Here is a 14,975-nt window from a genome sequence, read left to right on the forward strand (position 1 = left end):
CAAAACCCTAATCAGCTTTAGTTGGGAGTCAGCATTACAGAACAGCACTCTCAGGAAATTATGTTGAAAGCCATTACTGCAGTGTTTTGCTGTTATTAACTGGAAGTAAGAACTGAGGCATAAAGAGCCAGAAAGAAGCAAGCCATCAGCAAACTCCAATAAACAGGGGAAATACAACAATGATGATCTAGGAAATACATTTCTTTACCATTTTGATGCATTATTTCACGTTTCAAAGTTTGCTTCTAAGACCACTGATTATATTCTACCTCTGGGATCATTATCACAGGATAATGATAAGAGAGTATGAACTCGAGTCTAGATGGACCTGGGCTCAAATCTCAGCTCTAAACTTTTCTAGCTGAGTCACCTCAAAAAGTTATTTAGTCTATTGGGCCTCAGTTTCTACTTATAAAATAAAAATAACAGTAGATGTTCAGTAAATGTTGGTTACGAGATCTCGATAATATACCTAGAAAATCATACTGGGAGCAATGCACTTGGCATGAATGAAACACTTAATTACTCCAAGCACTGGTTCTCAAATCAGCAGCAGCGGCATCACCTTTGAGCTTATTAGAAATGCAAATTCATGGGCCCTACCTAAACCTACTGAATTACATGGCCTGAGATGGGGCCCAGGAAACTTTTTTATGAGCTCTCCAGATGATTCTTATGCACTTGCCTTAGAGTTAAGCTAGACATGATCTTTATGTGATCATTTCCATTAATGAACATTAAGGGATCCAGCAATCACCTACAGGGCTGTTATTCATCAGGCACAGGAGGAACAGTGTCTTAGGCCTGTGATACTTTTAAAGGCTTATGAAACTTCCAGTTATAAGATAAATAAGTATTAGGGATGTACAACATGATAAATATAATTAACACTGCTGTATGTTATACATGAAAGTTAAGAGAGTAAATCCTAATTCCTCAAAATAAGGAAAAAATATAGACTTATGAAAAATGTTTTAATATTATTTCTCCTAAAGTCAGAAAAACATTAACATAATGATAATAATAAACATATAATAGTGAATCCAGCCTGGATTGTATCTTTATACCAAAGCAGTTTTAAAATTAATTAACTTGAGCCAAAGCAATCTTGAGAAAGAAGAACAAAGCTGGAGGTATCATGCTCCCCTGTCTTCAGACTATACTACAAAGCTACAGTAATCAAAAACAGTATGTACTGACACAAAAACAGACACATAGATCAACGGAACAGGCTAGAATCCAGAAATAAACCCATGCACTTATGGTCAATTAATGTACAATGAAGGATGCAAGAATATTCAATGGGGAAAAGACAGTCTCTTCAATAAGTGGTGCTGGGAAAACTGAACAGCTAAATGTAAAAGAATGAAATTAGAACATCATCCACACTATATACAAAAAAAAAAATACTCAAAATGGATTAAAGACTGAAATGTAAGACTGGAAACCATAAAACACCTGGAAGAAAACACAGGCAGAATACTCTTTGATATAAATTGTAGCAATATTTTTTTGAATCTGTCTGCTAAGGCAAAGGAACCCAAAGCAAAAATAAACAAATGGACCTAATTAAACTTAAAAGCTTTTGCACAGCAAAGGAAACCATCAATAAAATGAAAAGACAGCCTATTGAATGGGTGAACATATATGCAAATGATATGACCGATAAGGGGTTAATATCCAAAATACATAAACAGCTCATACAACTCAATATCAAAAAAAACAAACAATCCAGTCAAAAAATGGGCAGAAGACCTGAATAGACATTTTTCCAAAGATGACATACAGTTGGCTAATAAGCACATGAAAACATGCTCAACATCACTATTTTAGAGAAATGCAAATCAAAACCACAATATCTCCTCATACCTGTCAGAATGGCTATCATCAAAAAGATCACAAATAAATGTTGGCAAGGATGCTGAGAAAAGGTGATCTTTGTACATTATTGGTGAGAATGTAAATTGGTGCAGTTGCTATGGAAAACAGTATGGAGGTTTCTCAAAGAAACTAAAAATAAAACTACCACATGGGGCTTCCCTGGTGGCGCAGTGGTTGAGAGTCTGCCTGCCGGTGCAGGGGACACGGGTTCGAGCCCTGGTCTGGGAGGATCCCGCGTGCCGCGGAGCGACTGGGCCCGTGAGCCACAATTACTGGGCCTGCGCGTCTGGAGCCTGTGCTCCGCAACAAGAGAGGCCGCGATAGTGAGAGGCCTGCGCACCGCGATGAAGAGTGGCCCCCGCTTGCCGCAACTGGAGAAAGCCCTTACGCAGAAACGAAGACCCAACACATCCATAAGTAAATAAATAAATAAAATATAAAAAAAAAAAACAAAAAAAAACTACCACATGATCCAGCAATTCCACTCCTGGGTGTACATCTGAAGAAAATAAAAACACTAACTCAAAAAGATACATGCACCACAATGTTCATAGCACCATTATCTACAATAGCCACAGTATGGAAGCAACCAAAGTGTCCATCAACAGATTCAACAGATGAATGGATATGGACATCTATACATATACTACATATATATCATATATATAGTGTTTCATTGTGTGTGTGTATATATATGTACACATATACACACAATGGAATACTACTCAGCCATAAAAAAGAATGAAATGTTGCCATTTGCAACAACACAGATGGACTTGGAGGGCATTATGCTTAGTGAAATAAGTCAGACAATGAAAGAGAAATATTGTATCACTTATATGTAGAATCTAAAAAGTGAAACAAATGAATGAATATTACAAAATAGAAACAGATTCACAGATACAGAGCAGTGGTCCCCAACCTTTTGGGCACTAGGGACCTGTTTTGTGGAAGACAATATTTCCATGGATGGGGAGGTGGGGGGCAAGGTTCAGGCGGTAATCCAAGCGATGGGGAGTGATGGGGAGCAGCAGATGAAGCTTCCCTTGCTCACCCACCGCTCACCTCCTGCTGTGTGGCCCAGTTGCTAACAGGCCGCAGACCAGTACTGGTCCACGGCCGGGGGGTTGGGGACCCCTGATATAGAGAACAAACTAATGTTTACCAGTAGGGAGAGGGAAGGAGGAGGGGCAAGATAAGGGTTGGGAATCAAGAGGTAAAAACTTCTATGTATAAAATAAATAAGCTGCAAGGATATATTGTACAGCACAGGGAATATAGCCAATATTTTATAATAACTTTAAACAGTATAATCGACAAAAATTTTGCATCACTGTGTTGTGAGCTAATATTATAAATCAACTACACCTCAATTTAAAAAATTAAATAAAAAATATACATAATTCCAAATTTAAAACTACCTATTATCCCCAAGATATAACCACCGTTAACACTTTGGCTTTTTGGGGGTGAGGTGGGGCTGGGAGACTTTTTTTGCTCTGCTTATAAATGCATGTATAATAGAGACCAATGGAATAGGACTTTTAAACCCTTGATACATTTTTGCCAAATTGCTTTCCTGGTAGTTTGTTCTCCTTTAAATTAACAGCATCAGTGAATGAGTTCATCTCACAGTATCCTCACCAACTTTAAATATTATCTTTAACTTTTTTTTGTTAATTTCATAGTGGGAAAAATGGTTATGAATGTGAACTTATAAAAAAAATAAATATTGATGGTTGTGAAAAAAATTTTTTTAATATATTTCTTATGGAGGAAGGGCCTATGAAGACAAAAGCGCCTAAGACCCAGGAAAGTAAAAATTCAACCCTGGTCACCTGAAAACTTGACTGTTCATTTATAAATGTTGACACTGAAGGTGCCTGGTAGAAATAGACTATTATATAAGAAATGTGTTATTTTGAGCGTATATTAATTTATAATTTAAAAAAATATTAGTTTGTTTTTCACTTAAAAGTGAAACTGTATCACTCAATATCCTCAAGCAACAAAAATAGCAAATGATAAATTATATTCATTATATTGCTCTTACTAAATCGTAAAGGTTACTAGTTCATTTTAGGAAAAGATGTTAAAAGAAGTTTTAAACAAAAAGGTTTTCAACTTACGCCTTGGTTAACAGGACAATTAAACTAGTTAGTTCATTCCTCAAAGATGGCACTAAATCATAGTTATTTCGTATCATTTTAATGGCTGTTGAATTTTCAAGGGTATGGAGCATAAATTTTTGTTTTTTAAGGAGGGATAGTGAGGGATTTAAGAAAAGTATTTGATTAGACGACTACACACAGAGGAAGGAGTTGAGTTTCGTGGTGGGACTCTGCAAGACTTCCTTCCTCTTCTGTATTTTCCAAATTTTCATTAATGAACGTGTCATCTTTGTAATTAAAAAAAAAGAAAGAAAGTAAAAAGAAAGGCAAAGAAGGAAAAGAAAAACGGACATGACATAGCCACCTGCAATTACAAGGCCTGACTTGTAAGACAGGGGACGGGCTTTGAAGTCTCAGGCACGTTAAAGGACAGGATTTTTTTTTTTCTTTTTTTTTTTGTTTTGTTTTTTACACTGTCATCCAAAGGGTACTGTAGAATCCTCCCTGAATTATTTTGCAAACTTCTTTAAAAATGAATGAAGACCACAAATCATTCTCCACACATGTGATCGCGCTACCTCACTCTACCTTTTCTCTTCAGTTGGCTACGGTTTAAACCGAAGGCCTCCTCAGAGGAATATGAACTCGGAACATTTCTCAGGCCTTCGTGGTGCCACAGAAGCCGAATGCATCGCCGGCCCGGCCTGGAAGCCCAGGTCTGCCATGGGGGCCTCGGCGGGCGCTCCCGACGTCGGACCTAAACGTGTGCGGGCCGAGCCGGCACCGTGCTGGGCCGGTGCTACAGAGGACCGGGCGGCGGGCGGCGGGCGCCACGCGGCGGGGGCCACGCGGCGGGGCTCGGTGCGGCGCCGCAACCCGCTCCGCCCGCGAGCGAGCGAGCGAGTTCGGAATTCTGAGGGGCAGACGCGCTGGGGGCGGGCGCCTAGCGACGGCAGCGACAACAGTGGAGGAGGAGCGGCGGCTGGCGCTGCTGTGGCGACGGAGGCGAGGCGGTGGCGGAGGAGACCCACCCCTGTCCGCATGGACAGTCGCAGAGGTCTCCGCTGATACATTGGCGCCTGGGCGGGGTGGGCGGACGGCCTTAGCGGCGGCTGCTGAAAGGAGCGGAGGGCCCGGGGGTGCCTGACGGTCGCGGAGACCTCACCGACCCGGGGGGCGGCGGGTGCGGCCATTTTACGGCCCGGGACTGAGGGAGGCGTGTTTGTGTGCTCACTCTCAGCCTCTCTTCCTGCGGGCCCGCCGCTAGGGGAAGCTTCTCGGGCGGCCTGGGCGGGCGGTGGATGGGGAGCCGCGGGCCGAGAGGCACCGGGCCCGGGAAGCGCCGCCGCCGCTCGCGTTCTCCCGGCGGAGCCTGAGCAGCCCAGGCCGCGGATCTCGCCGCCCGCCCGCGGATAGGCCCGGGAGCCGGCCTGCTTTTGTGTAGGCCCGTCCGGACGGGGGAGCGCCGCCCGCCTGACGGCCGAGTCCTAGGCCCGCAACCCTGCGGCGGCTACCTTCCCGCGGCGCGGCCCCTCATCCCGGCGAACGCGGCGGCGGTGTGGGCTATGGATTAAGGAGGCGGCGGCGTGGGAGGAGGAAGATGGCGGCTAGCAATAGCGACGGCACCGCCGGGGAGATTACTTTTCTAGAAGGTACATCAATTTTTACCCTCGAGGGGGTGGGGGTGGGGAACTACAGGAAAATGTGGGCCCCTGATTCCCGGCTATTCAGGTGTGGGCGCCGGGTGGGTCTGGGGGGGCTCCGGGGCGCTGGCGGGGAGAGAAGGTGCTGCGGGCGCGCTGGGTCCGAGTCCGTGCGGGTTAGGGGCTCGGCCGGGAGCCGGGAGGCCGAGGGGGCGTCGGTGGACCGGCCGGGAGCCGGAGTTGGTGCGTGTCCTTTGAGAGTGTACGCGTGTCTTTGACATGTTTTGGTTTTTTTGTGATTTCTCCGTGGTGGCCTAAGGATGAGAGCAAATTGCGCTCGGGTCTCGTTTGGTGTCCATGGAAACTTTCAAATCGCTAAGGTTGGGTGAAATCGGGGGCCAGTCCGCGTAGGGACGGGGAGAGGTAGTTTCCTGAGCTTGTGTGATACGCCCGTCCCCGTCCCCGTCTTTCTTTTTTCGCGGAGCTTCAGGGGCTTCCTCTTGCAGCCAGCATTGAGATGAGGCCTCGCTCTGTCAGATAATCTTACGAAATGTGTTTTGCTAACGATATTTTAGAAAATAATGTATCGGAAAAGGAACGAGATTCACAGTGTCAATTTTGGGACCGTCACCCAAGCTAATAGACGAAGTTTGAGTGGTTACATTTTAATTCACTTGTGAGGAAAAGTTACACATTTGCTGCAGGCGGACTAAGCCAGTCGTAAGTAAGAAAAGCTGTCTATTATTGTTGGGGATAATGGGTAACAATATTGGCTCTTGGCCCACATATAAGGATCCCTGAAATACGGCTAAATTCGCTGTCGTTATGGACCAGGAACTCTAAACGTTTATTGCGTCATTCGACTGTGGGTTCACCGTTTGTGCTGGTAGTTAGGTTTATAAATATGTTTGGGAGAGCGGCTTTATGAGTGGGTCTATCTGCTGTGCAGTGACTGTTAGAAGATGTAACTCCTCTTCGGATAATTTTGCAAAGATGAATTTCATACCGGGTAAAAGGAGTACTTTAAAGATAACTAGTTGGAAACATTTCTGAATTAAGAAAGTACAACTTCACTGTGGTACAAGGTCCTCTAAGAGGGTGTGGAAGGATGGGTATGCCGAGTTTACAGTTTTATTAACTGTACCTAGAACAGGGCCTGGAACACAGTAGGTACTAAGTGTTAGTCTAATGAACAAATGGGTACTCATGGAGCTGAGTGGGAAAAGAAACCTTAATTTTCTTAATTCTTCTTCCTTGGAGTGTAGCAGAGCCAAAAAAATATTTACCATGTGGTACAAACCAGCCTTTATTTAAAAGTGATGCGAGTTTTATATGAGATTTGTGGTAAGAAGATGTGGAAAGCTTGCAAGTTTTTCTGGGTTCATTTCATATTTCTTTTATTCTGTCTCCATTCTCATTTGGGCAGAATGGTTACCTGTCAGGGGCTGAGAGTGGTGCAGCTTGTGTTACAGGTGGTGCTATGTGATGAACATAGGGAGGATAGAAAGAGCATAAATAAGGCCAACAGATACAGGGCCAATGTGAAATTTAAAACTGTTGCTTTTAGTTTATTCTAACTTAAGGGTCTGTGAGTCGCTCTAGGGGGTAAACTTGAGTTTCACCATGTCACCTTCAGCATTCTCAGAAAGCAAGTGAATGGTACCTTGTTTAGAATATAAGCATAAGGGAGAGCAGGCATTTCAGTTTTTCATATACTGTACTGAATCTTCTGAAATAAATGGAATGATATTTAGTACTACTTATAGTTTTTGTGTTTAATATTTTGTACTTAATTCTTTTGGTTGTTTACACTTTTAATGATAAAATACTCCAATATAGCTTGCCAGATATTCGTTCATCAAATATTTATAGTGGCCTGCTCTGTACTAGGCACTTACCAAGGTGAATACAGCAGTGCGTAAGATAGGGTCCTTGCCTTTATGGGACTTATATTTTAGTGGGAGGGACTCTTTATAAGTAAGTAAAAGTTAATCCATTTAAAACAGTCTTACCCCATTTTTTTCACATAGTTTCCTTCTTCACTTTATTTAGATCTGCTCAGACCTGACAACCTACTTACAATGTCATGCTGCCACACATGTACAAACACATGGTATTCCCTTTAACTGTTCTATTTTTCATGGTAGCACTTTTCACATGATAAATTTATGTCTTCATGTTTTTTAGTCCTATTAAAATATAAGCTCCGTGAAAGCAATGGCTTTCTCTTTTCACCATCATATTTCTTGCACGTGGAGCATACTTATTTGTTGTTAGTGAAATAAACAGGATGATAATAGTGTGATAAAGGCTATGGAAGAAAAATACAGAGCACTGGATGAATGAGAAAGCCATTTTACATAGTGTTAAAGTCAAGAAAGGCCTTACTGAGGAGGTCACACGTGTGTTAAGGTAATACCTTAACTGGTGGGACTAGAGTATGGCAGAGGGCATGATGTCTCTAAAGGTTCCAAGATGATAAAGGATTCCATTTGTTTAAAAAAAAGAGGTTATTATGGCTGAAATGTAGCAAGCAAAGAAGAGAGTGATATGAAAGAGAGGTAGCAGATCATGCAAGTTCATGAATTTTTATTTGATTCTGAGAAGTAGGAAGTCATTGAAGAGTTTGGGACAAAGGAGTGTAATGATACAATTTATCTTTTTTAAAAAAAAAAAAAAACGCTTTGCTCCTGGAGTGAATTAGAGGAGAGCAAGAGTAAAAGCAGGGGTATTAGTTAGGAGAATATTGTAGCAGTCTGAAAAATAGACGGGCTTGGATCAGGATGGTAGCAGTGGCAATTGGGGAAGAGGAGTGGATAGATGGAAGATCCGTTTGGATGTAGAGCTTACAGGACTTCTTGATGCGTTGCATATTGAGGATCAGAGTAAGGGAGGAATCAAAGATGACTCCTAGGGTTTTGGTTTGAGGCGTTGCAGGGGGGCGCGGGATTCCATTCACTGAGATGGAGTAGACTGGCAGAGGAATGAGAAGTAAGTTAATAGCTCTGCTTTGGTCATCTTAAGTTTGAGGTGCTTGTTTGTTGTCCATTTTCTAAATTATGTTTTACCTTCTTATAAACTATTAAGTAAAAAACTAATTCCATTTCCTTTTCTGGCTTCTTTAGGGAAAAAGAGACCTATTGGTTACTATTGTACATTATTTTGTTGGTATAGTATCACACTGAAATTGAGTGAATTTAATTAGGCCACAGCTTGTATTGAATTTTTTCTTTTCCCTCTTTGATTTGTTTCTTTCTCTTCTGTATGCTTAAGGTTGTCTTCTGCCCCTTTTCCACTTGTGATAGCTAGTTTGGCAGATTTAGATTTCTCTTTCGTTTATTCATTCAACGGACATTTATTGAGCCACTGTAACTTGTAGGTACTGTGCTGAGAGGCACGGTGGGGGAGGGAAGGCGGTTCCCCCGTGGAGTTTCCAGTCCAGTGAGGAGAGTCAGTAATCAAAGAAGCGCACTTGTAAGTGTAAAATTTCAACTGTCAAGTGCAGCCAAAAGGGATTATTTGTAATCATGAGAATTTGATCTAATCAGGGCAGTTTGAAGAGTGAATAGGAGAGGGAAAGGTGGAGAGTCAGAGCTTTCCAGCCAGGGGGAATACAGTAGAGGAAGCACGGCACGTTTAGGGAACTGAAAGGACAGTGTGGTGCTAGTAAGGAGAGTGGTACAAGATAAGACTGGAGGTTAACATCATCAGGTTTGTTTCAGAAAAGGTCATTGGCTGCCACACGGAAATACCTCTAGAGAGGGGCAGAAGATTGTTGTCGAGATCAGTTAGGAGACTTGTAGTATAGGGCAAAGGTGACGGTAGTTAGCTCCTTCTTGTAACCTTTCTTTTGATATTCTGCCCCTTCTGTTCTCCTCTGGCAAGTCTGCCTCCTCTCTCATTTGTTTTTCTTTTGTATACTGTTCTTGTTCATTCTAGCTTTCTTTCCCTTTACCTTTTTTCTTCTGCCAACTAATTGACTCACCAATATTTTCTTCCATTTTTTCTGCTTTCCCTTTCATATGTATGTATGTGTGGGTGTGTGTATTTCCTACTTTGTTTTCATTCTTCTCTTAATGCTTGCCTTCTCTCTTATTTGAATTCTAGTTTTTATTGTTTTCTTTCACTTACTACCTTTCTTTTTCTAGGTATTAGCTGATTGTTCTTGATATTCTGGATTGACTAGTGTAGTGAGAGAGGTAACAGAGAATGAAGTTATGTATTCCATATGTCTAGACTTCTGTAAGTTAATTGTTCCTGTTGCCATTACAAAAGTATGTTGACTGTTTGAGATCAAGAGGTGTAGACGAGTTATATGACTTAGAGCAAGTAAGTGGGGCAATCAGAACTGGAGCTTGGGACCTGTCCTATAGCCTTAACCTCCTTCAGCATTGCCTTCCTTCCTTTCCTCCCTCCTTCCCTTCTTTATCCCTTTGCTTTCCCATTCTTCTTACCTATTTAACCTTGGGGGTGGGGGTGGACAATAGACGGGAAAATAATAGGGCGTTATGGGGAGTTACCATTTACTGACGAAGCAGTGCTCTAAGAGGGCAAAAGCTGAAGCCACAGGTCTCTTAAGGCCCAACTTCAGAAATTATACTGTGTCACTTGTGTCACATTCGAATCGCCAGAAGGCCACAGAGCCAGCCCAGATTCAAGAGGAGGGGAAGTAGAACCATCACTCAACAGGAACAGTGGGAAAGAATTTGCAGCGATTTTTAATCCATGCAGCCATCTTTCCTCTCCCATACCTCCCTGTTTTTTGGTTTTTGTTTTTGTTTTTTTTAATACTTTCAACAAAGTCATAGTATTTCTTAAACTTGAAAATGACAGTTCTTTTGAGATCCAAAAATTTCTAATTTCTGGACAGTTTAGGAAGCTAAAGGAAGACAGAACAAAGTAGACCACACATTTGTAATTTGTTTCAAAGGTATAAATAGCAACATAAACAGTCATTGGTTAACTTTCCTTTGATTAGGGACTGATTGAAGAATTTCTGAAACCAAGCAAGCATAAGTAAGAAGAAAAGAGGAAGAATGTTAGGAACTTCTCCTTCCTTTTTTTCTTTCATTCAGTGATGTCTAGGTCATGGTGGAGTTGTTACTGTTATCTTTCTCATTTTCATTACCTAAACTCTTAGAAAACATGGTCACCACTATTTACAGTATTAAAAATTAAACGTTATCTTGATACAAAACACAGCAGTTAATCCATAAAGTCAGAGGCAGACTGTTGATCACAATTACAACCCAGTTCACTTGTACGCTTAGGTCACATTACTTGGAGTGATGCAACAGTGGATGATCCATTATTGTGAGCTGCAAATCATGGTTGGCTACATCACCTGAAAACAGAAAGTAGATATGCAGTGTCCATTTGACGCTAAAAACAGTGTTACTTTTAGCCCGTGTTTTGGGCTACCTTAGGGTTTTGTACTTCTCAGAGCCTTCTGCATCCATCACCAGCAATTAGGACCTCTTGTCTCCTGAGGATACAGACTTCCAGTACTAAAATTGGAACAGTCCTAGGCAAATTGGGACATGTGGACACTGCCTTGTCCCAAGTTAACAGCAACTACTTTGAGGCCGTCTGAAACAATAGGCTTGAAAAGTAAGACAGCAAGCCGTATTCTGACCTTGTTTGGGGAGAGGTGTTTTTTTTGTTATTTCAAATACATTTCATGCTTGGTTTTGAATATGAGGGTTTTTTCCTCCCACATTAACTGCGTTACAATCTTTGAAATATAGCAGGGAGAAAAAACCAAACAGTGCTGGTGTACAGTGTATAACAAATGTACTTTTTTCTTTTTTGCAAAGACTGAAGCCATTTTTAAGGACATGAAGAGCTAGAAATTTCCCAAGACTTGTTTGTATACTATGTAATAACCTTGTTGTCTTTCCTATATTAAAAAAAAAAAAATCTGCAAACTTTCTGCCTCCATAACCTCCTGTGTATGAATCTGCCACTAAATCTTGGAGACATGGTGAAAATACTGCCTTTTACCACCATGACCTCTGGTGACTCTGTCTTCATGGAAACCAATATCTTCTCTGCCTCTGAAATTCCTATGCCACTGTTTGGATGAGGAGGGATTCCATATTTTGGCATTTAAACTTCTTTCTTCAGTTCAGGTTTGTCTCCATTCTCTATTATCACAGGAAATAAAAAACACTGATTTAATTTTGTCAGTATAGCAATTAAGTCTGCAAATCTTCGTCAGTGTTTCCTTCACAAGTTTGAGTACCAACTCCCGAGTCTCCTTGTCTTCACCATTTATAGGCTTTACCTGTTTTTCAAGTTTATCTTCTTTTAATTTAAGTTTATTATGACACTGTCAGTTTTCTCCTTGTTGAGTGATGCCTTTGCACTTTCAGAATTAAAGTGTTTCATTGGTCCGTCTCATTGAATATTGCTCCCCTGCCATCTTGATGGTGTCCTCCCCTTTCCTGGGAGCAGAGGGAACATGTGGAGCCACTTGTCTCTCGTGATCATTTCTTAGGTTATTCGTTTTCTCTCTTTGGAACTTTGTGTGCTTGTGGTAACTATATTTTAGAGATTGTGTACTCTGAAGATAGAACCAACTGCATTACTTTGGGGTAAGGTACCCACTGCTTGGTATTTTACATTCCATAGAAGATCAAGATGCTTCCAGCAACACCAACAGCATCAAACTGCTGCCTGATGTTGGCCTTGGACAGGACTAACTGGATGCCAGCATCCTGCCAAAAGATCCATAGAAACCCACTGAATGGAATGAGGAGGTAGATAAACTGAGGGAACACTGAACAATAGCTGGATCCTGAGGCAAAGAATATTGTGCTCTTGGTGGTTCACAGAGAAGTCTAATTTAATATTATTCCCAAGGATATAATATATTCAGACTTCATCTTCAGATAGTATTGGACAGTCTATTGGTCTGTCTCCTGTATCAAAAAATAAAGGTTGTATAGATTAGGAATTTGAGAAAACTCACCTCAGCTGGGTGATTTTTCTGCTTCATGTAGCGCCTGTGGGGGTTATTCAGTGGTAGCTTGGCAGGCCTGGAGGCTCGAAGACAGCTTTATTCAAATGTCTGACTCTGGCCGGTATGGAAAGTTGGGCCCTTCCTTCTCCATGTAGTCGAAAGGCCTCTTCATGTGGTCTCTGCAGCGGGATACCCGTACTTGTAACATGGTGGCTTAGGGCTCCACGAGACTGCCTTTGGAGAACCTTGACAGGTTCTGGAGAAAGACTGGGGCTAAAGCACTACAGAGCCACCTAAAATTGCTTTACTGAGGTTTCCTGACGTTTGCATTTAATTCGCTCTTTACGTTTTCTTTTACTGCTTTTATATTTCTAAGTTGCAGAAGTTAACTTCTGTCTCAGTGACCCTTTTTTAAAAATTCTACTTTTTATTATTGTAAAACCTTATCAATGACAGTTTAAAAAATTATTAGGAAATATTTCATATCTGTGTGGAATATAAAGAATAATATAGCAAAAACTCATGTTCTACTTCCTAGCCTAAAGAAAACATGACTAATACAGTTGAAGCTGGGCTGAACCCTTTCTTTTTTTTTTTTTAATTTTTAAAAAATTTTTTAAAAACTTTATTTATTTTTGGCTGCGTTGGGTCTTTGTTGCTGCGCGCGCTTTGTTGCTGCGCGTGGGCTTTCTCTAGTTGCAGCGGGTGGGGGCTGCTCTTTGTTAACGGTGTGCGGGTTTCTCATTGCGGTGGCTTCTCTTGTTGCGGAGCACGGGCTCTAGGCGTGCGGGCTCAGTAGTTGTGGCTCCCGGGCTGTAGAGCACAGGCTCAGTAGTTGTGGCTCACGGGCTTAGTTGCTCCGCGGCATGTGGGATCTTCCCGGACCAGGGCTCGAACCCGTGTCCCTGGCATTGGCAGGCGGATTCTTAACCACTGCGCCACCAGGGAAGTCCCGAACCCTTTCTTTTTTGCATCTTCCTGCCTCCTTTCCAGGGGTAACCACCATCCTTAATTTGGTAGTTATCATTCCCATACATTTCTTTGTACTTCATGTTCTTATCTCTGAACCTGTGTATGTGTACAAATTGTTTTGAATGTTTAGAATATTTTATAAATCATGTCATACTGTATTCTTCTGTAACTTGCTTTTCATTCTTACAACATTGTTTGAGAAATTAAATTATGTTGATAAGAATAGGTCTAGTGCTTTGTCATAGTATGAATATACTACCTTTTAGTTATGCATTTCCTTTTTTGTGGGAATTAGGTTGTATCTAATTTTTTACTATTACATACATTGTTACTATGAATATTTTAGTATGTCTCATATTGCTACTATGAACTTTTTTTTAAAGTACATTTCCTTGTGCACATGTGTGTTTCTCTAGAGCAGGGGTCACCAAACTTTTTCTGTAAAGGGCTAGGTAGTGAATATCTTACCCTTTACATTCCAAACAGTCTGTCACAATTACTCAGTGCTGCCAGTTTAGCAAAAAGGCAGTTACAGATAATACACAAGCAAATGAGTGTGGCTGTGTGCCAGTAAAACTTTTTGGACACTGAAATTTGAATTTTATGTAATTTTCTTGTAACATGAAACATTAGTCTTGTTTGATTTTTCTTTTCCCCCCCCTAGCCATTTAAAAATGTAAAAGCCATATTCTTAGCTTGTGGGCCTTATAAAAACAAGCAGCAGGCCAGATTTGGCTGGGCCATACTTTGCTAACATCTGATCTAGGGTATTTCTTAGCAATGGAATTATCGGGCCATGTGCAATTTCAGCTTCTCCTAAGTATTGCCAAATTGATCTCCAAAGTGCTTTCACTAGCACTTTTTAAGTTTTCCTGTTTATACCCATCATTACCCACTTAATAATGTCTGATGTTTTAGTTTTTGCCAGTCTGATGTGGTTATCAGATGGTGGTTTGAATTTGTAATACTCTGGTTTATAGTGAGGTTGAGTATCTTTATTACTGTATTTTTAAAAATTGTTCATTGTTCATTCAATATTCAAAAAATATTGAGTGCCAACCTAGAGTTAATCCCTATTCTATGTGCTTGTGGTGCGTGAGTAAACTAAACAAAATACTCTATGAGTTTCTTTTTGTTTTTTGGGTTATTTTGTGTGTTTCCTCAGTTCTTAATTGCTCATGTTTTCTGCACATTTTGTTCTGTTGGAATGTTGGGGTTCTTTATATAGTCTGGATAGGAAACCTTGGTTGAATTATGTGTATTGAACATACATCTTACAGAATTATTGCTTGTCTTATTTTTAAATTCATGGAATAATTTTATGAGCAAATTTTTAAAATGTAGTCATTTATTGTTTTTTTCTTAATGTCTTGTGCTTTTTGTGATAGAAGAAATTCTTTGGTC

At 41.1% G+C, this 14,975-nt stretch overlaps 1 protein-coding gene across 5 annotated transcripts in view; it reads left to right on the top strand.

The window, feature by feature from the left end:
- The first annotated feature begins 4,835 nt into the window (after positions 1-4,835).
- SENP6 (SUMO specific peptidase 6) overlaps positions 4,836-14,975 on the top strand; it is a 105,459-nt gene continuing 95,319 nt past the window's right edge. For 3 of the 5 annotated variants that reach the window (XM_082405050.1, XM_082405051.1, XM_082405052.1), the window contains exon 1: positions 5,081-5,644. In XM_082405050.1, coding sequence (XP_082261176.1) covers positions 5,593-5,644 — 52 coding nt within the window. In that variant the 5' untranslated portion in view covers positions 5,081-5,592. Of the gene's footprint in view, positions 5,050-5,080; positions 5,645-6,211; positions 6,356-14,975 lie in introns of those variants that run through there. The other 2 variants (XM_082405053.1, XM_082405054.1) reach the window with 2 other exon arrangements.

The sequence above is a fragment of the Balaenoptera borealis genome, assembly GCF_965194805.1.
Source record: "Balaenoptera borealis genome assembly, chromosome: 9".
Lineage (NCBI taxonomy): Eukaryota > Metazoa > Chordata > Mammalia > Artiodactyla > Balaenopteridae > Balaenoptera > Balaenoptera borealis.